The sequence below is a fragment of the Ranitomeya variabilis genome, chromosome 4 (genome assembly GCF_051348905.1).
Source record: "Ranitomeya variabilis isolate aRanVar5 chromosome 4, aRanVar5.hap1, whole genome shotgun sequence".
Classification (NCBI taxonomy): domain Eukaryota; kingdom Metazoa; phylum Chordata; class Amphibia; order Anura; family Dendrobatidae; genus Ranitomeya; species Ranitomeya variabilis.
Window position 1 is genome coordinate 556,520,883 of NC_135235.1, and position 22,478 is coordinate 556,543,360.

General features: G+C 43.0%; 1 protein-coding gene across 2 annotated transcripts in view; it reads right to left on the reverse strand.

The window, feature by feature from the left end:
- Window positions 1-1,337: 1,337 nt before the first annotated feature.
- Window positions 1,338-22,478, reverse strand: part of ASIC2 (acid sensing ion channel subunit 2) — a 1,067,153-nt gene continuing 1,046,012 nt past the window's right edge. For both annotated transcript variants that reach the window (XM_077252712.1, XM_077252711.1), the window contains exons 6-10: window positions 18,242-18,395; window positions 15,990-16,081; window positions 14,675-14,754; window positions 2,348-2,416; window positions 1,338-1,762 (exon numbers count right to left, since the gene is read on the reverse strand). In XM_077252712.1, coding sequence (XP_077108827.1) covers window positions 1,661-1,762; window positions 2,348-2,416; window positions 14,675-14,754; window positions 15,990-16,081; window positions 18,242-18,395 — 497 coding nt within the window. In that variant the 3' untranslated portion in view covers window positions 1,338-1,660. The remainder of the gene's footprint in view (window positions 1,763-2,347; window positions 2,417-14,674; window positions 14,755-15,989; window positions 16,082-18,241; window positions 18,396-22,478) is intronic.

Genomic DNA, 22,478 nt, shown 5'->3' on the forward strand with positions numbered 1-22,478 from the left:
CTTTTCTAACTTTTTACACTTTTTATGCAGCTTTTTTTTACTTTGTCACTTAGTCCCACTGTGGGACATTATTATTTTATCATTAATATTTTTTTACTTTGATCGATAGTCTCATGCATTGTAGTACATGTTTACTGCAGTGCTTGAGTCCTGTCAGTTAATCACCGACAGGGCCTGTTAGATCCTGCTTATAGCAGAATCTACCAGGCCATCATACCATTGTGATGACCTTGGATACAAAAGCAACAATCCGTAACTGCGATTATGCTTGAGGAGGGGTCGATGGTGTGAAAGAGTGTCTTTTGACCTCTTTAACTACTTAGATTCTGCTGTTGTGATTGACAGTGGTAGTTAAGGGATTAATCGGCCCCAATTGACTCCAAAACTGGTTGGGGACAATGCCGCCAAGGTGTCAGCTGTCATATACAACTGTCATCCTTGGGATTTTCAACAGCGGGGGAACGCTATTCACCTATTCCTGATACGCCATTTTAAAACAGCGATCAGGAATAAGGAATAGTAAATTCTGCAAATCCCTTTATTTAAACATCATGTTATTTTACCCCAAAAAACTCACTACAAAGTGCTATCCACTAGGTGTCTCCTTTCTCTCTAACCCATTGTACACTGCCTGTTGTAAAATGTGTTCTAAAATGTGTTCCATCTGAAGCAGCAAAAATATTGAGAGTGGTTACAGGAAGTGGGGCAGCTGCTTATTTTACTGCTCCTGCTCATTGCCTGACAAACTATTTACAATCATGTGCAATGCATGCTGGGAAGTGAGAGAAATGAAGTTCCAGCACCTATAGTTCTGATTAAACAAAATTGCTCACTCAGAGTTAATGGCAAGTTACAGAGCAGTAAAGTGTGGACAGTTCATTAGTCTTGTATGCGAACCAAAGGCAATTTCACTTTGTCAAAGGTGATAAGGGCAGCAGATCTATATTCTACAGCTTTTGCTAAAAGACAGATATGTGAGATGGTAAGTTGGTACAGAAAAGGCACTTACATACTTACATATGTCTCTCGTGCCTTTCTATTCATTATTTACATGTCTCTAAATTGTAAATAGTCATATGTTTTACCAATAAGGTTAATAAAATAATTTCTAGCGGACCTGTTACCACCGAAGATCTGAATACATAAGTTGAGCAGAGTGGTTTACAAGAAAGCTTCCTAATAAACAAGTGATACCATCCAATCCAGTGGAAAAAGCAGCACGAAATAATCCAGACTGACTGAGAATTCTTACCTTTCAGGTTTTAGAGGCCGACGGCAGCCATTTTATTTACCAAACTAAAGCCCATTCCCCATCACATCAAAGTTAATACACGTCATTATTTTTGCCATTGTATGAATTTTTATTTTCTCATTTTCTTTTTTTGTTATATATAAAAACCCCTTGTTGTACCCGCTTAGCACACGGAGCTGGACATAGCGCAATGTGTGTGCGTTGTGTGTCTGTGAGGGAGTCTCCTCACGTAACATGAGGATCAGTGCCGTATACACTGCAGGCATGCAGGGCTGTGTACAGTTGGCAGTATACAGATTTTATTCAGTCCTCTCTTCTTTCTCCCAGGGTCCATGGCGGGATCCGTCTCCACACACCATGCTGTGTCCACTATACTTTTGGCACAAAATAAAGAGTGTTTTCAAGGCGTCAGCAGGCAATTTCTTCCAGTGTCCCCAGCGTAGCCTGCAGTGGCACCGTCACAGTGTGGCTAATGGTTTCTGAATGGTTTGGCATGTTGTCACAGGTACTCTGGAGGAAAAGCAAACACAGGTTGAAAATTGAGGTTTACGGTAAGGTTTGATGAATGCACAAAGCTAAGAGCCTACAAACACCTTAGATATATCTGGTCTGACTCCCTCAAAGTAAGCCAATAACTATTATGTTCTCTATGAGGCTTAGCTTATTTCCAGGAAGAACAAAGGGATCAGCTGTCTGAAATACAACGAACCAGATTCTTCTCTTTCCCAACATCATCCATTGGAAGAGAGTCTGGAGGCCCATGTGCAATCTTCCTTCAGTGGCGGACATACCGCTGGTGCAACCTGTGCAGCTGTACAGGGTCAAGATGTAAGGGGGCCCACTTCCAACTCCGAAGAGTGAAATTGTACATTATGATGACCAACTGGACTGAAAAGGTCCCATATATTGTTTTTGCACATGGGGCCCTCTTCTGACTGTGTAGGCTCCCGACTGTTTGCAGATCCCTTCAAAATCTACAGGTCCATCTCACTTTAGTCTAATGTGTATGAGGCCATTTACGAGATTATTTGTTGCGCACTCATTACCGTCCTCATGTTCGACAACCAATATGTAGTCTACAGAGAAGAAACTCACCAGATCTTCTGTGTGTCTTCCTTCCTCATTGTCCCTGCCCAAGAGATCTAGCAGCTTCTCCTTTATCAGCTAAGAAACAACAAAAAGATCAGAATAAATAAAAATGGTTATAAGAAAAGTTACGGCTGCATATAGTGACATATCACAAGGACCTGCACAGGAACATGTTTTTCATCACTGATATCCATGGTTGCACCCTTTGTTTAATTACTTACACTTAGGGTACTGTCACACAGTGCCATTTTGATCGCTTCGACGGTACGATTCGTGACGTTCTAGCGATATCGTTACGATATCGCAGTGTCTGACACGCAGCAGCGATCAGGGATCCTGCTGAGAATCGTACGTCGTAGCAGATCGTTTGGAACTTTCTTTCGTCGCTTGATCACCCGCTGACATCGCTGGATCGTTGTGTGTGACAGCGATCCAGCGATGTGTTCGCTTGTAACCAGGGTAAACATCGGGTATCTAAGCGCAGGGCCGCGCTTAGTAACCCGATGTTTACCGTGGTTACCAGCGTAAACGTAAAAAAAACAAACAGTACATACTTACATTCCGGTGTCTGTCCTCCAGCGTCTCAGCTCCTCTGCACTGTGAACGCCGGCCAGCCAGAAAGCGAGCACAGCGGTGACGTCTGACGTCACCGCTCTGCTTTCCGGCCGCTGTGCTTACACAGTGCAGAGAAGCTGAGACGCCGGGGGACAGACACCGGAATGTGAGTATGTACTGTTTGTTTTTTTTATGTTTACGCTGGTAACCAGGGTAAACATCGGGTTACTAAGCGCGGCCCTGCGCTTAGTAACCCGATGTTTACCCTGGTTACCCGGGGACTTCGGCATCGCTCCAGCGCCGTGATTGCAACGTGTGACCACAGTCTACGACGCTGGAGCGATAATCATACGATCGCTGCGACGTCACGGATCGTGCCGTCGTAGCGATCAAAATGGCACTGTGTGACAGTACCCTTAGTCTTACACTTAGTCTTCCCCTTCTAGACAATTACCTAATATCCAAGATACCACACGTTCAGCTATTTCTATAACTTTTATACACTTTACTGGATGGAATGACACAATTTGCAGAGCCATCTCAGTTTAGTCTTTTTGTGGGGACAGTCAGTAGACTCCTTTTTAACCAAAAGGCTGAGTGTCCCACCTACTATAATGATGCAATAAATGTTGCAAGTGGGAAAACCATTTTTAGAAATGGTCTCATACATATCACTTGGATTGTGAGATCCCACATAGTCTTCCTCCATATGTGTGCATTAGTTAAAGGAGTTGTCCAAATAAATTGGGCAAAGGTAAATGCTCAAAAAAAAAAAAGCATTGCTTACTTGTTGAAGCCTTTACAGTTCCAGAGTTGTCTCTGCTGCTCTCCGGAGATCTTAACTGACAGAGCTGCAGTGGTGGAACCACATCTACAAGTGACCGCTGCTGCCAATCACTGGCTTCAGAGATCAAGTGCAATTATGATGACCTCATCTCTGAGCCCACTGATTGACTGCAAATGCTGTAAATGGAATTTGACTGCAGATCTCCTCTGAGTAGGGCGAGGCAGCGCTGGAGCAGCAGAGGTTTTGAAGGGTAATACTTTTTTAGTTTTGTTTCAAGCATCGCCTGTGTTTACCTCATTTTTAATTTTTAAGATAAACCCTTTTACCTCTTTCCTATTGAGGTAGCAGAGTTAAACTGTTATCAGTTGGTTATGAATCTCTAACTTACTCAGCACTGAATTAAGAGCCTTTACCCCGAGGCGTGAATCAAGCATGCAGAAGAGAGGCTGTGAGCCTTGAATTGCTAGGTTCTTACAAGAAAATGCTGAGTCTCATCTTACAAAGATTATGGACATTAATAGCAAATGAAAAGAAAATTACTGTTTAAGTTTCAGCAGAAGGAAAATTTAAATTATACCATTTCTCTTCTTAACCCCTTCACAACCTTAAAGCAAACCTGTCAGCAGTTTCGGCCGATATAAGATATGGCCACTGCCTTTCAGGGCTTATCTACAGCGCAGGCGCTGGGCCTATCTGACCTTTCCTGGTGCCTGCGCACTGCAGTACTTTACTCTGCCCTCAAAAGGGCAGACAAAGTATGCTTGCGCAGGAGCGCGATGTCGGGGAGCCATGAAGCAAGCAGGAGGGCGGCATCGCAAGAAGATGGGAGGTGCTGGACCCGGACATGCAACACTCATCAGACTGGACCCCCCCCCCCCCGGGAGGGTATGATAAAACATATTTTTCTTATCTGTCAGTTCAGACCGGGGGCTTATCTACAGCATTAAAGAATACTGTATATAAGCCCTGAAAGGCAGTGGCCACATCTTATTTCAACCAAAACTGCTGACAGGTTCCCTTTAAGGTTTTCCCTTTTTGCATTTCTGTTTTTTTGCTCCCCTTCTTCCCAGAGTCATAATTTTTTATTTTTTTTTGTCAATGTGACCATGTGAGGATTAGTTTTTTTGCTAGACAAGTTGCACTTTTGAATGACATCATTGGTTTTACCATATAGTGTACTGGAAAAAAAAATTCAAAGTGCGGTGAAATTGCAAAAAAAAGTGCAACTCCACAATTGCTTTTTATTTTATTTTCTTTCTTGCAAAATATGTGATTTTTTTGATCCAAAAAGTCTAAAAAATGGTTAAGAGACCATTTTTTAACTATACTAAATTTATGAGCCACGTATGTTATTTTAATGAATTTCTTGCAAATATAATCAATTACCATAAGATAAAAAAATAAACAAATGTAAATGATGAATTGGGCCCTTAATCTATATGTAACTTACCTTTATGACATCTCAATCGTTTTAAAAAGAAATCTGGCCAGAAGGTGGATTGAAATAAAAAAATTGACCACTTAAAGGCCATTTCGATGAAAATGGGGCACAATTAACAGATATCAGCGCTAAAACAGGATATCACTCTAAGGCCACATTCACACGTTCAGTATTTGGTCAGTATTTTACCTCAGCATTTGTAAGCCAAAATCAGGAGTGGAATAATCAGAGGAAAAGTATACTGTAATAGAAACACGTCACCACGTCTGTATTTATTATCACCCACTCCTGGTTTTGGCTTACATATACTGAGGTAAAATACTGAGAAAATACTGAACGTGGGAACATGGCTTAACCCCTTTCCGACATGCGCCGTACTAGTATTGCTCTGCGGGAACTGAGTTCCACAGTACTAGTATGGCGGCATGATCACGTGGTCTCACAGTGAGCACCACGGCGATCGCGTTCGGGTGTCAGCTGTATGTGACAGCTGACACCCTGCAGTAATGCAGTAACCCCTCTGATGCCGCTGTCAGTAGTGACAGCAACATAGAGGGGCATTGCACAGGGATGGGGGCTCCCTGCACTCTCAAACCAGAACAACGCGATGCGATCGCGTTGTTCCGGTGTTCTGGAAGGAGTCCCCGGATCCAAAATGGCCACGGGGCTCCTTCCAGGTCCTTCACTGAGGTGGCTTGCCGGCGCCTGCGAGCAGGTGCCTGAAAGCCTCCTGCACTGCCTGTCAGATTGCTGACAGGCAGTGCAGTGCAGTGATCAGTGCACTGTAGTGCAGTGATCAGTGGTATCACTTTTGGGCACTTTCTGTCATATAGACCCCTCAAAGTGACTTCAAGTGTGAGGTGGCCCCTAAAAAAAATGGTTTTGCAAATTGTGTTGTAAAAATGAGAAATCGCTGGTCAACTTTCAACCCTTATAACTTCCTAACAAAAAAAAATATGTTTCCAAAATTGTGCTAATGTAAAGCAGACATGTAGGTAATGTTATTTATTAACTATTTTGTATGATATGACTCTAATTTAAGGGCATAAAAACTAGAGTTTAAAAATTGCAAAATTTTCAAAATTTTCGCCAAATTTCCGTTTTTTTCACAAATAAACGCAAGTCAAATCGAAGAAATGTTACCACTTTTATAAAGTACAATATATCACGAGAAAACATGCTCAGAATCACCACGAGAAGCGTTTCAGAGTTATGACCTCATAAAGTGACAGTGGTCAGAATTGAAAGAAATGGCCTGGTCAGGAAGTTGAAAACAGGCTTCGGGGTGAAGGGGTTAAGAAATGTGTCCTATGCAGGCGGACTCCATCACTTTTTCTCACTGGGTTCTTCATTTTACCAATATAGCAGCATGATTTCACAGAAGTTGGTTGTGCATCTCTCCATGCTGCATGCAGCAATGATTTTCCCTGTACTGCACTCTCCCTGAGCGTTTCCCATATGTAACAACACAATTGCTGTAATTACTGCTTTTATCTACAATAACATAGGGCACAGCAATGGTGGTGCTTTGTTCTGTGTTTGCAGGACCTCTAAATTGAAGTATTGAGGAGTTTTGATTTCTGACTGCTTTCATGTACAGTGTGGCCACACAAGCAGAATACATGGCTGCATAGCTAGAGGCATAACCAGTAGAAAAGAGAGATTGTGCTCCCACTGCAGACAACGAGAGTGAGACCACAGCTCTGCTAACATTATATGATTTTCTTCAATTCTATTCATGTAAAACTGTGAGCTATTTTGCTCACATTTTGATCAAATTGTGTAAGCCGATCTGCCAACAACATGGCAACCTCTTTTAGATGGGGTCAAATTCCACAATTCATCAGAGCCCCAGGCACAACGAGAGGTGGGTCTTTAATGTAAGAGCTCTAGAGAGACGACATCTCTACAAACACAATGCCGCAGCACGCTGCTAATATTACATTATATACATAAATTCCACTATTGCTACAAAACTAAAAGGTGAGGTTCACATTTCAATCTAGGCTCTGGTTCACTTGAGCCCTAGGCACAGAGAGAGGGGCGCATTTAGTTTAGGTTTTGAAAAAAGGTCGCCTTGTCACTGGCAGATGGACTCACACATTTTGATCGAAATGCGCTCAAAGAAGCTCATCTGCAAGTGACACGGCAAACTGTTATTGGGACCCAATTGTCCAGTTTATTTCAGGCTTATAAAGTAGATATGAGTGAATGTGTTCGGTGATACTCTGATATCATTCAAGTATCTGGGTGCTCGGATGTGCTTGGCACACGTTTGGTGCCTATCACACAGCCAATAAGCATGCAGGGATTGTCTGCCAGTCACTGTAATGCCATAACCATCTTTAAAGGGGCATTGCTGTGATTGGCTGGCCGCATTACGTCATCAAAGGTTATAAAAGTACAGGCGCCGCCACGCTCAGCTCACTGATACCATTGCACAGCTAAAGGACAGTTGTGATTGGAGGGAGAGAGCAGTTATCCAGGCCCGTGTGTGCACAGTTTAACTAATCAGAGTCCTCTCTTGGTGCTACTGGTGCTGATGCTGGACCATCATACTAACAGTCCTTATAAGGGCTAATCCAGTACTTTGCCGTTTGTATCAGATAGATTTTTAATCTATCCTAGGGAAAGTTTCAGGACCAGGGAGAGTAGCTGAATACAGCCTCTAGACATGGCTTAGACTAGCTTTGCTGTCTTTGTTAAATGTATAGTTGTTGCACGTGACCACATTTTTTTTGAGGGGGACATGACAAAATTGACTATATGGTTATCCATACAGTGTAACGTGCTTAGTGTTACATTACGGTGCTATTAACCTCCAAGAAAACGTTCAAAAAATCTTTCTGAATTTAATTAGTCATCCACAGAGTTTAACATGGTCAACTCAGTGTTACATTACAGTGGTATATAAAACTGCAAAAAGGCATTCACATTTTTTTTCTGTATGCAATAACTTATCCATAGAGTTTATCGTGGTTAGTGTTACATTATGGTGCTATTAACCTTCAAAAGAACACAAAAAAAATATTTCTGGGTTGAATTAGTCCATAATCCATACAGTGTAACATGATTAGTGGGTGACAAAGATGGCAGAATATCCGGAGACTCCCAATGGAGCAACCATAGGAATATCGGGGCCAGAACAAGCTTGCGTGACAGCGGAGGTGGCAGGAGCCTGTGGTGTGGAACCTGCCATTTTCCATGAACCACCAATACCTGAACCCAGACCATGGCCTTCACCACTGGGATCCTTGCGGACTGCGGACGGGATAGCCGGGGTCCAGCAACTGGTGAGTGGACTGCGGGGCCTAGGCTGGTCAGAAGCAGGGGTGAACCTAGCCACACTGCTGCCTGAGGCGAACTTCAAAACGGCGCCCCCCCCAAACACATATACAGTACAGCCCCCTTATACGGCTCCCGTCTCATATACAGTTCCCCCATACATTACATGAGTGATAACTATTGTACATTCTACATTAGGTCAGAAATCAGACAGTATAGTCCTCTATACAGTATTCTGGGCACCACAGTGCTCCATACAGAATAATGAGCCCCATATATTGCTCCATACAGTATAATGGCCACACATGATGCTGCATACTGTATAATGTCCACACATGATGCTCCATAATGTATATTGGCCGCACATGATGCTTCATACTGTATAATGGCCACACATGATGCTCCATACTGTATAATGGCCACACATGATGCTCCATACTGTATAATGGCCCCACGTGATACTCCATACTATATAATAGCCCCACATGATGCTCCATACTGTATAATGGCCGCACATGATGCTCCATACTGTATAATGGCCGCATCCATACGGTATAACGGCCTCACATGATGCTCCATACTGTATAATGGCCCCACATGATGCTCCATTCTGTATAATGGCCCCACATGATGCTCCATACTGTATAATGGCCCCACATGATGCTCCATACTATATAATGGCCCCACATGATGCTCCATACTGTATAATGGCCCCACATGATGCTCCATTCTGTATAATGGCCCCACATGATGCTCCATACTGTATAATGGCCCCACATGATGCTCCATACTATATAATGGCCCCACATGATGCTCCATACTGTATAATGGCCCTACATGATGCTCCATACTGTATAATGGCCCCACATGATGCTCCATACTGTATAATGGCCCTACATGATGCTCCATACTGTATAATGGCCCCACATGATGCTCCATACTATATAATAGCCCCACATGATGCTCCATACTGTATAATGTCCGCACATGATGCTCCATACTGTATAATGGCCGCATCCATACGGTATAACGGCCTCACATGATGCTCCATACTGTATAATGGCCCCACATGATGCTCCATTCTGTATAATGGCCCCACATGATGCTCCATACTGTATAATGGCCCCACATGATGCTCCATACTACATAATGGCCCCACATGATGCTCCATACTGTATAATGGCCCTACATGATGCTCCATACTGTATAATGGCCCCACATGATGCTCCATACTGTATAATGGCCCTACATGATGCTCCATACTGTATAATGGCCCCACATGATGCTCCATACTGTATAATGGCCACACATGATGCTCCATACTGTATAATGGCCACACATGATGCTCCATACTGTATAATGGCCACACATGATGCGCCATACTGTATGATGGCCACACATGATGCTCCATACTGTATAATGGCCACACATGATGCGCCATACTGTATAATGGCCACACATGATGCTCCATACTGTATAATGGCCACACATGATGCTCCATAGTGTATAATAGCCACACACAGTGCTCAATACTGTATAATGGCTGCACATGATACTGCGCACCGTATAATGGCCACACATAGTTACTCCTACACATGCGGCTGCACTCCGTACACCTTGCAAACACGGCTCCGCTCCGTACACACGCGGCTCCACTCCATACACCTCATACACACCCGGCTCTGCTCCGTACATCTCATACACAGGCAACTCAGCTCTGTAAACCTAATACACACCCAGCTCCACTCCGTACACCTCGTACACATGCGGCTCCGCTCCGTACACCTCATCCACATGCAGCTCCACTCCGTACACCTAATACACGCCCGTCTCTGCTCCGTACACCTCATACACACCCAGCTCTGCTCCGTACACCTCATACACACCTGGCTCTGCTCCGTACACCTCATACACACACGGCTCTGCTCTGTACACCTCATACACACACGGCTCCACTCACCTCATACACACACGGCTCAGCTACATCCACAATGTAAACCCCTCCTGACCCCACACATAAGGTAGCTTACCATGGCAACCAGCACAGCAGAGTCCTGCAATCCATGGAAGTCTTGATCATGTGACCCCTGACTCCTCGCCTCCTGTGACCTCATCACAGGTCCTGTGCGCACAGAGCAGCCAATAGGTTATGGGTTGTAAGCAGGGGCGCGCGCACCGCACTAGTGACACTCAGCAAATGTCAGGGATTATCAAGAGTTGGCACCACATGTTCTGACTGCCGCTCTGCCGCCCCCTGTCTTTCAGTGAGGACTGCCACCTGAAGCAAAAGGCTCAACTTGCCTCATGACAGTGGCGTCCCTGGTTAGAAGAGAGAAGGAGGCGAGCCAGGACCAGCACTGGAGACATGCCTCAAGTTACCAAGAATTGGTTTCCCATGACTAGGTCATTACATATGACCAGCAGCAGAGATGGGGTCCATAGAAGAGTTTGGATCCCGTCATCACATCTTGTTCAACCAATGGGCAGTAGAGACGGAGCACTTGCCTTGAAGGCTGCAAGAGCTGACATCTGGAACCAGGGTCACATTCCTCAAAATGGAGGGGCAACATTGCTGGTATACGGTGGGGGTGATCTGAGAAGGAAGGGAGCTCGGGCACTACTCAAAGATAGGTCACTTACAGCCCAGGCTCTTGGGAATTGTGCTCCAGGAATCAGGTGGAGCCGTGATGTCACCACAGGCCATGTATTCATAGGCCAGTGCACCGTCCTCCTGTCCTTCTGCACGGAGCTTCTGAGGGGAGGGAGAGCTAAGACCTGGGCCGGCACCTACATACCTGAGCTGTGATGTGAGGTACCATAAGTCGTGCAGCACCCTTTGTGTGTGCTGCTCCTGTGATGATGGCTCCTGTCAGCTCCTCATGCTCTTGTCGGCAGTCCCAGCAGAGGAGAGGGCAGGGAGGTGTCTGCTGGGATAGTGCTGCTTGGAGCAGGAGGAGCTGCAGCTGATACTGTGGAAGTTACATTTCATTCCCTCCAGCATAAAGCAGTGTATGTGAGGTGTGTGTAATTGATGTGTGTATAGTGTGTGGTATGTGTAGTGTGTGCTGTCTGTGAGCTATGTGTATGTGTTTATATGAATCACATGTATCAAATGAGCATTTGTTGTGCAGCATGTGTCTGCCATGTATGTATGAGTGTGTGCCATGTATGTATGTGTGTGTGCCATGTATGTATGTGTCATGTGTGCCATGTATGTATGTGTCGTGTGTGCCATGTATGTATGTGTGTGTGTGCCATGTATGTATGTGTGTGCCATGTATGTATGTGTGTGTGCCATGTACATGTGTGTTCCATATACGTATGTTCCATGTACTGTATGTACGTGCGTGCCATGTACATGTACTGTATGTATGTGTGTGTCATGTACATGTACTGTATGTATGTACCATGTATATGTGTGTACCATGTACGTGTGTGCAATATGTACATGTACTGTATGTATGTGTGTGCGCCGTGTATATGTACTGTATGTATGTGTGTGCCATGTACGTGTGTGTGTCATGTACGTGTGTGCCATGTACATGTGCTGTATGTATACATGTTTGCACATGTCACTTATTGGGGTCAGTCATCAGCACTACAAATCGACAGTGAATTCAAAACAATGGAACAACGAATACTGATGTGTTGTGATGCTGCAGCCTGCAACCCATTTTGCCCTTTTACAAATGTTCTACGTTAATAATTTCTAATGTTTACTTTAAAGGGAACCTGTCACCTGAATTTGGTGGGACCAGTTTTGGGTCATATGGGCGGGGGGATTTTCGGGTGTTTGATTCACCCTTTCCTTACCCGCTGGCTGCATGCTGGTCGCAATATTGGATTGAAGTTCATTCTCTGTCCTCCAGAGTACACGCCAGCGCAAGGCAATATTGCTGATACTGTCAATCAGTTTACCAAGCTACAGATCGCTTGGAAAACGCTAGCATTCCGCAAGCTAATTACGCTTGTAAAACGCTAGTGTTTAGCGGGAAAACGCATGCCAATTCCGCATGCGATATAACCGCAGCAGGAGTTACGGAATTGCCGTGGAAATTTCCGCAGCAATTCTGGAACATGTGCACATAACCTAAAAAGTTTTCCACAAAAATTGGCATATAAGGGGTTGACTTATATAAAGCCCCTCTGCTGTATGGTATTGTAGAATTTACAATAGCTATCACTCATGTAAGAAGTGAATTCTGGCATTGGACTATACCTATATTTCTCTGCTGTATCTGCGATTCATGAATTGTGGTATGTGTTAAAGGGGGGGCCCAGTGAGACTCTTTCGCCCGGGGCCCTCAAAAACCTGGAGCCGGCCCTGGGTGGAGGCGATCCCCTTAGCCCCCCGAGGAAGGAAAAGAAGAGAAGGACAATTGAAGTGGATTTTGCTCTGTATAGCGCAATTGTGCCTGTTGCACAAAAAAGAACCATTGAGGAACTGTTCTGCATTCCTGAGGGCTGTAGGCCCTAAAGTGTGCCAGGAGTCCCAGTGTTGGCCAGGACGGCCAGAGGAGTTTGTTTTCCCCCTCCCAGTTTGTTTTTGTGCACAGAGGGGATGGAAAGAGTGACATGATGATCTAGACAGGTAAGGACTCTATAGACTGTGTTGGACCGCATGGACTATTGGGCATACTGTTATATTGGCCAATGGGCCTTGGATTATAATGACTGTCCTCTGTATTTTGGGGGTCAGTGAGTAAATACTAATCTTTATTTTTATATAGTGCCAACAAATTCTCCAGCGCTTTACCGTTTACACACATTATCATTGCTGTTCCCGATGGGGCTCAGAATCTAAATCCCTATCAGTATGTCTTTGGAATGTGGGAGGAAATCGGAGAACCCAGAGAAAACCCACATAAACACGGAAAGAACATGCACTCCTTGCAGATGTTGTCCTTGGTGGGTTTTGAACACAGGTCTCCAGTGCTGCAAGGCGACAGTGCTAACCACTGAGCCATCATGCTTCCCAAGTTGGCCATGGATTCTATATACCTCAGGAAGAGGCCAATTTCATGACATTTTCACTGCCCCTCAGACTTCCTTGTAGGTTTGCCGGCAAAATGCTTGAATTTCCCATTGACTGCCATTATACTCATCATTACTCAAAATGAGCATCCTAGCATTAGGAATTGCTCGGTTCAAGTAACGAGCATCCGAGCATTTTAGTGCTCGCTCATCTCGATTATAAAACACTGGCAGCGGTAAGCCCTAAGTATAAGGACTTAGTATAGGGTCTAATAGATGTCGCCTTGTTGTAAGCAAATGGGCTTACACACTTTGATCAAAATGTGCACAAAGAACTTAATGTTTCTAAGTATGAATCAAACCTGGAATTAATATATATATATGATATTTGCATAATGCTGTTGTTCGTATATGGATGTTTGTATTGCAGCAACTGTGTACTTGCTCCTGTTGATCTTTCCAATAACCTATGAAGCACTGCATCTATTAAGAAGAGTGCACAGGATCAAAGGATGGAAAAATAAACAGGACAGTCAGGATGACCCATGTGGGTAGTTTTTACCGCAATCTTCTATGTTTTTATGAGTGCAGAGGGAGGAAAACATGCAAAATTGTTTCTACAAACTGATTTAAGTAACTATACCATTGTGCATACCGGTAATTTATTTCTAGATCAGGCAATGACAAGGTCTGTTATCATTCGCTGTATTACAATAATGGGGGCACAAGTCTATAACCACGCTCCATGCTGTGCTAATTAAGCAGAATCCCTGGAAGTTTACCTGCCAGGACCACGCAGAGACAATTGATGATCTTGCCTTCGTTTTAATGAGCGTATTGATTTCTCACATGACTAAACATATCATCTTCATAAATGATGTTTACGTTGTTTGTGTGGTCGTTCCATCTCTGATAAATTTAATGATTTTAGTCATTTCTAATTTGCAGATCATGTTCAGTGATAGGAATACTTGTCCGTGTATATGGGGATTGGTCATACAAGCCATTTCTTTATATACGGTACTTTTTTTTTTAACATAGGTCTTTGCGTAGGTCCTCTGCACATGTCAGCAGTCTACAGGCTATTTCACCACAACATGTAAGCAATTTATAGCTCACTATTGGAAGCCTGGAGAAAAAACTGAGTGTCAATGCACCTTGTAAATAGAGTAAAGTAACCAGGTCAAACCCATTTCTGATGACACCACCATATACTGCGGAAACAACACATACTGAGTGGAGAAAGAGGAGAAATCATGTAACGTGTAAAGCAGAAAATCATGTTACTCACCTCATAAATGTAGTCAAATAGTTCCAGGATAGTCAGAATACTGGCTCCTATAAACAGCCCCATCTGACCCCCAATGTCACCTGCAGGGAAGATGTGCTATAGTCACCATAGGTATCTCACAAGTGGGAAACAATGTTGCCACACCTCAAAGGTTATAGAAGAGCATTGGATTGTTTCACATACAGTAGGGTTTTTCTGTGGTTGTGGGGAAAATACAGCAATTTTTGTGCCAATTTTCAATGCATTTTTTTAGTTTATTTTTTTTTTCAGCCAAAGCCTAAATTCAATTATAATGTAAATTACTTAAGGACTTTTACTTCTCCTACCTGATAGATCCAATTTTGTCCTTAGCTCAAAAACTGGACCAAAGCAGCAGTGCAGTTTTTCCAAAAATTCTATGTGTTAGGCCGGGGTCACACTACAGCGTAATACGGATGAAAAAAATCGCATAACACTCGGCCCAATGTTAATCTATGGGACAGCTCCCATCATCCGTTTTTTTCTCGTCCGTATTACACTTGCAAGTGAAGTCGCAGCATGCTGCGATTGTCCGCGTATGTCAGCTGAAAAACGCCAATGCAAGTCTATGGGGGCGAGAAATCGCACAGCACACGGACCATGTGTGTGACTTGCGAGAAATTCTCAGACATTGGGCAGTTGACAGGAAATTGGCTCAGCCATTATTTGCTCATTTTGCAAGTGTGTGAGAAAATCTCACCATACGGATGACACACGGATACTCTTGAGAAAAAAGCGCATCCTGGCACAGCACAGAGATGAGATACGGATCGCCATACGGAGAACATTTGTGTGATTCTCAGCAGACAACAATGGACAGATTTTTTATACATTGTGTGTGACCCCGGCCTTAAATCACCCTTAAAGAGGCGTTGTCTGCGGCGTATTCTTATAGTAATATATTTTGGTCCTTTAGAGAAATGGATGAAATTGTATGCGAATGAGTTGTAAGTGCAGTTGGCGGGTGCTGCACCTTACAGATCTCTTGCCATCTTGTCTCTCATGTCAGTCAGAGACAGGAGGCAGACAGCGGGAGGAGAAAAGGCAGAAAAGTGGGCGAGAGGCAAATGCAGAGCCCACCCCACCCCACCGCACTTACAGCTCATTTGCATACAATTTCATCTATGGAGTTCTGTAAAACGGCAAAATGGATTTCTGCCAGAAAGGTAAAGATTTAATGAGCATTAAAGCACCTTTACAAGCATGATTCAGATCTTTTTATTCTTGTCACTACCCTCTGTCCATATGTTTTTCATGCTCTGTTCACCTTATATTGCCGTGTACAGAATAAACTTACCAAGCAGTCCGGCCACCTCGTAGGCTTTCCTCTGCTCTATGGTTTCATAGTTCAAAGCTTCGAAGAACACATCCAGGACAAGTATATTTTCCCTGTAAAGAGGCAAGAAAACAATAGCATTTTATCTAGAAGAATCTGAATACGCAGTACTGCCATACTTTAAACCAACCAATCTTATCATGAATGATGCATGAGGCATCATTTCCAATATGAAGGCTGAGACAAAATGGCTACAGTATATCAGCTGTCAAGGTTAAATGTTTTGTCAACACATTCCCACAAAGCGGTAGTTAAGGCTGCATTTACACTGAAAGATTACTGTGCACAAGCGTTCATAAGAGAGCAAGTTTCAGTGTATACAGGCTGTCGATCATCTGATGCAAAACATTCGCTCGCTGGGTGAAATGATCCTTGAGCAGAGAAAGAGGTCATTGTTCTCAGCAGTGGATCGTCCTGTGTAAGGAGGACTTGTACTCCCGAGAACTATGACAACCTGGGCGCACTGAGCGTACTATTACAGATAACTCGATAAGCATCGTTTACTTTGGTCTAACTGCGACCCGTGATATACTACGACTGGGACACATAGCCTCATGTTTCCAAAATGCATTGGATTTTCTGTCATTGTTCTCAAATCACACAACCCACTTGGATGTTTTATTTACAGCAAAATCAGCGCTTTAAAATAGTTGCACAATAGTAAGTCGCAGACAAGTTGCACACATTTTTTTGTTGCAATTTTTCGAGAATTGCTGTGGCACAACACATGTCACCGCACCATGTAGCTCTGGCAGTAATGTAATGTAAGACTCTGAAAGCAATCGGCTCCACTGCTGAAACCCATCAGTTGAATGGGGGCATGACAAAAAACGGTGAAAAGTGTGAGGCCAATTAAAAGAACTTTTTTGTGAGGATTGAAATCACCATGAATAGCAATGTGCACCCATACATAGATCAGAGATGAACAAATCGATCCGTGGATCAAGGTTCAAGTACAGGTCAAATTTCTTGAAATTTGCGGCTTTATGCTAATTCGAGTATTTTGAGACTTGAATCACAATTGTAAAAACACAAACCAAAAGAAAACAAAAAAATACCTTGCTCGGTACTATTTCCCACACTACTGAAGCATAAGAGTGGGCTAATGTCTTTTTGCATGGCCGTGCTTCCCCATAATGCTTCAGTACCTGGGCTGTCACACATCCGCGGTTCCCAGCGACGCACAATTTGTATAACAGAATCATTTTTCCAACTTCAGAGTCACTAGATAAGTCTCTTTCTATGGTAGAATATAAGCTCTTATGGTCAGCTGAATACTCACTTTGTATCTCTCTCTCCTCTGTAGATTGTAAGTTCTTATGGTCAGTGGGGTCCTCTCTCTACAGTAGTGTGGAAGTTCTTATGGTCAGTGGGGTCCTCTCTCTACAGTAGTGTGTAAGTTCTTATGGTCAGTGGGGTCCTCTCTCTACAGTAGTGTGGAAGTTCTTATGGTCAGTGGGGTCTTCTCTCTACTGTAGTGTGTAAGCTCTTATGGTCAGCAGGATCCTCTCTCTGTATCACTCTCTCCACTGTGTATTGTAAGCTGTTATGGTCAGTGAGGTCCTCTCTCTCTACTGTAGTGTGTAAGTTCTTATGGTCAGTGGGGTCCTCTCTCCACTGTGTATTGTAAGCTCTTATGGTCAGTGAAGTTCTCTCTCTCTCTCCTCTGTATATTGTAAGTTCTTATGGTCACCAGGGTGCTCTCTCTCTACTGTAGAGTGTAAGCTCTTATGGTCAGTCAGGTTCTTATGGTCAGTGGGGTCCTCTCTCTCTCCTGTAGAGCATAAGCTACCCATGTGTATTTTCTCAGCAATTACAAGCTTTACAATATTAATTCACACAACTTTTTTCATCACAAATCAAATTTTGTGGAAAAATCTGTCGAAGTAAAAAAATGTGAATTTCAAAAGATCATCTCATCTCTAATATAGCCAGATTTGCCACTATTTTAGCCTCTTAGTATGTAGATATTGATGTAGATGCTGAATTGACTCAATACAAGGTCTTTGATCAATATTGCACATGACAGAAATTAGAAGCGAACGTATCGTAATTACAGTCCCAGTCGTGCAGCCTACAACTTCAAGCAATCATACCTCATGTTTATAACTGTGCTCTAGCAGATCGTTTATAAATGCTAGATTCTCTGGTAGATTTCATTCTCAACCTTACTATTGCTTCATCATCATCTGATATTTATCACACATACGTACGAAATGTACTTTTCCGACTTGTTGAACTTCTTTTCCAAGTACTTGGCAGATGTCCTGCTAGGGATTTTCACCATGGACAGCTCCTTGTTGTATCTGGTAAGATTACAGGGTATTGTGCACATACAGAATCCTCCATCCTTCTCTGTAAGTAAACCTTCAGAAAGAAGGAAAGATTGATTACCGGAAATTGATTTCTACCTCTCGGCTGCACACGTGTTTGTAAGAGAATCTATGCAAATGACAAATGAAGGAAACATGTATAGTGGAAAGGGAGCATGACAACTTTAATGGTTGTGTGTTGGATGGAGGACACTGATGGGTGGTGATGCCTAGATTATTGAATTATTCAGCAGATTTTTTTTCACACTGGTTTACAGTAGGCGGCAGAGAAGCTGACACATTATAGTTTTCATGGGTATAAATGAATCATTTATTATTTTCTTACAAAAAATAATAAACCAGTAAACATCCTAAGATTCCCATTATTGATCCTTTTATAGATTTACATTTATGACCATCAGAGGTTTAGTTTACTGCACAAGTATATACAGTATATGGAGGCAAACTTCCATTGACAGTCTCACTGATCATGCACATGGTTGCATTACGCTTCTGTGCACAATGAGGTGCTTATTGATTAGAACCTACCATTAAGGGTGCTTTCACATTGCGTTCTTGCCCACTTTCAGTGGTCCCATCAAGACTTGCATCCAACCCCCCCGCAAAATGGAATTTGAGCGTATGTGGTGATAGGGTCACTGTTTATAATGGTGACAACAGAGTCAACGTGTGCTCTGTCGTGTATCATTTTTGGGCGTATGTGCCTACTGGAGGTGGACATTTAGACGTAGTATACTGCATCTGATTGTCCGCCTCCAGTAGGATGTTGCATGACAAAGCACACGGTGACTCTGTCTGTACCACTATAGTCAATAGCCCCATTGGTACTAACGCCTGAATCCTGTTTTGCTTGGGGTTCAGATGCAAGCCTTGATGGGACCACTGAACATGAGCAAAAACGCAATGTGAAAGAGGCCTAAGCCACCACCATGCTTTTAAGTAGTTTGGGAAAAACTTTCCAAAAATGCCAATGTCAAAACTGGATGTTTTGTTGGTAAAGGAATTTGTACATTATTGAGATGAGTATTTTCACCTGCAGGTTTTCATAACTTCCAATGACAATGACACCGTATTTGCAGCTCCCTCATATATGTCTATGAGACCTATCACTGGTTCTCATTTAGGTAGAAATAATGCACTAAAGTCTTTAAATTAAAGGTGTTTTCCACTTATGGACTTGACCAAAATCATAATAAAATAATAAAATCTTATACTACTCGCTCCCTTCAGGTTCACTGATGACTCTCTGTCCCTGCTCTGGTCTGCAACAGTGATGTCATGTCTACAGTTAACATCAGCTCTGCAGCCAATCACTTAGTTCAGCAGCATTGTCAATGTAAAAGGCACAAGACGCTGACCTCAGTGATTTGCTGGAGCAGTGATGTACTCTGTAGATGTGATGTCACCGCTACAACCAGTACTCCAAGACCGGAACAGAGACAGAAAGCTGACGCTGGACCCAGGAATGGTGAGTACTATTAACACGCCTGTCAAAAGAGGTCAGAGGTCATTAAATGGAAAACCCTTTAAGGTCTCATGGCTGTACACAGCTAATCAGTTGTAGATGGATCCTTTACAGTGCTACACAAAGTCCTTCTTATCCTGTGTTGTGGTGTCTCCATGAGCTACCATACAATGGATCATGAACCAGGTTCTTTTCCCTAATAGACCAAACAGAAGAAAAACTCTATATGGCTCAGTATTAGATTTTGGGGTGCACAGAGCTACAGTATAAACCCATAACAAGCTGTACACTTGAGACATAGCTCTGTGCGCACACGGCCATAAGTACAAAACGTCATTGTGAAGAGGATGGCAGGTTAATGGAGATGATCCACTGCTCATTATCTGTCATCACAATGGTTCTTCTTTTATGTAAAATGAGCTAATTGTGGAACGGTAAATTTATGCTTCATCTGAAGGAAGATAAAGGAAGAAAAGAGACGTAATCTATCGATCAGGGGTTGAGAAAGTCAAGCTCTTTGTTTCTCCCTTCATTGAATGATCAGATATAATTAAATTCTCAGAAGCTGCGTTGAAAAGACGCACTAATAATTATAACAGTGAATGAGGAAAAAACTGATTTAGGACAGAAATAATTGCATCCTAATTATGGAGTTGTAGCCAAATAATAAACCTTAAGAAAGGCAGGACAATTTACATGAGTGAGCAAGATGAACTACAGACGGAGGTGTTAATGACAGGAATCACATAATCAGGCTGTGTGATATGTTGGGTTATTAGCACTAAGAAAAGATTTCATCAGATAAGCACTGTATAAGACAGAAGACACCATTCCTTGTATCCATACATATTAAATACGTTATTTTCCAGGATATGAATAGCTAATGATTGCGGGGCCTTATAGGAGAACCAGAAGGTGGCACTATATTGTACTAGAGAGAAAGATACAGATTATATTCAGCTCAATTAAATGTTAAGTGGCAAGGTCAAAGTCCGTTTGTGTAAGTATAGAACATCAGAAGAGTATGGATCCAGCAGCAAGGACCACGACCGATTCCAAAAACTAGATAGTACTGGTTTCTGTTCTAAGAGTAAGCTGCACATACAGTACACTGTCACTATACACTTTACCGGGTTTTCAGGTTTCAGATGTTGATCATCAATAGCAGATCATTGGAGCTTGCCCCCTGAGATCCCTACAGATTTAGCCGCTTTCAGCAGTGCCAATAGCTGGATGTAAATGGTGAACGGTACATCTCTGTTCACTATGTAGTAGCCATTCCTGAGTACTGCAGGTCAGTTCCTACTGAAATGCGTTGGTCTGAGCAGCAGCAATTGGGAAACTTTCAACATTTACATCTGGATGAAAACTGCTGGTTGGTGGGGCTGCAGGTTGCTGAAACCCCATTGATCTGATGTTGATCTGTCCTAAGGATTGATTACTTATATCTTATGCCGGAAAATCCCTTGACGTGGATAGTGGCTAAATACTGTATGTGCAGGCTACATTTAGAACTAGAAAATCTCTCTAAAGGGACTCCTGAAAGTAAATATACAGTACTTTTCCATAACTCTCATCACTTTCAATGTTCATGCTCAGCCTCTAGCACTTTTTCTTGTGGTTTTATTGAACCAAATTCAGAAATGAGAAATACAAATTAAGGACTTAGGCTGTGTTCACGTTTAAGTTGGAGGCTCTGTTCGATATGTGAAACAAATCTAAAGAGAGAACTAGGAACCTCATGTTTTTGGAATCAACAAGGTTCCCTTTTTCGGGATCCACACTGACTGATAGGTATTAGTAAGAAATGTAGTGAGAGGAGAGATTTATCAGTTATGTCATAAGAACTACATATAGGGAATAGGGAAGAGGAAATTATTTAAGGGGCTTAAATCTCAAAATATATTTATGATGTTGCACACTTTTGTCAGATGGCTCCTCTTCTCTTTTTTCAGTGGCTCACAAGCACTGACTGTCTGTACAGTAATGTGTGCTCTTCTCCCCTTGCCACTCAATCTCCCCAGTGGGTGAGAGGTGCAGAGACCCTTATACTATACTTATTTGTGCTGTTCTACTCCCTCTTCCTGTGTAAGAGTGATGGTAACATGTACATAGCAAAAACTGGCTTTTAATAGGTAGCAGTTACTTAAACAAGCAAGCAGTTGCCACTTGTAAATGGAAGAAGGGTGCATGACTGTATTCATAAGGGGAAAGCTAGTCATATACCACGAGGGAAAGGTAAGCAGCTGATATTTTTAAAGATTACCACCTGGAATTGAGGATGCCCATTTTCCTGATAGTGAATAAGAAATTTACAGTGGAGGCAGTGGTAAAGTGAAGTCTGTTCCGAAGTCTGTGGTAAATGCTGAAGTAAAGGATGTGGTGAAGGCTGTGGTAAAGGCTGTGTTGAAGGCTTCTGTGAAAGTCGTGATAAAAGTTGTGGTAAAGGCTGTGGTTAAGGTTGTAGTAAAGGATGTGGTGACTAGAGATTGGCGAACCCAAACAGTAAAGTTCGGTGTCTGTACCGAACACCTACTGTTTGGGAGTGGACACCGAAAAAGGACTTCACCGTGAAATCTGTTACTGTTCGGGTTCTACCAACCAAATACCGGGTGCTTCTCGAGCTGTCATGTGCATGACAGAACAGCAAAA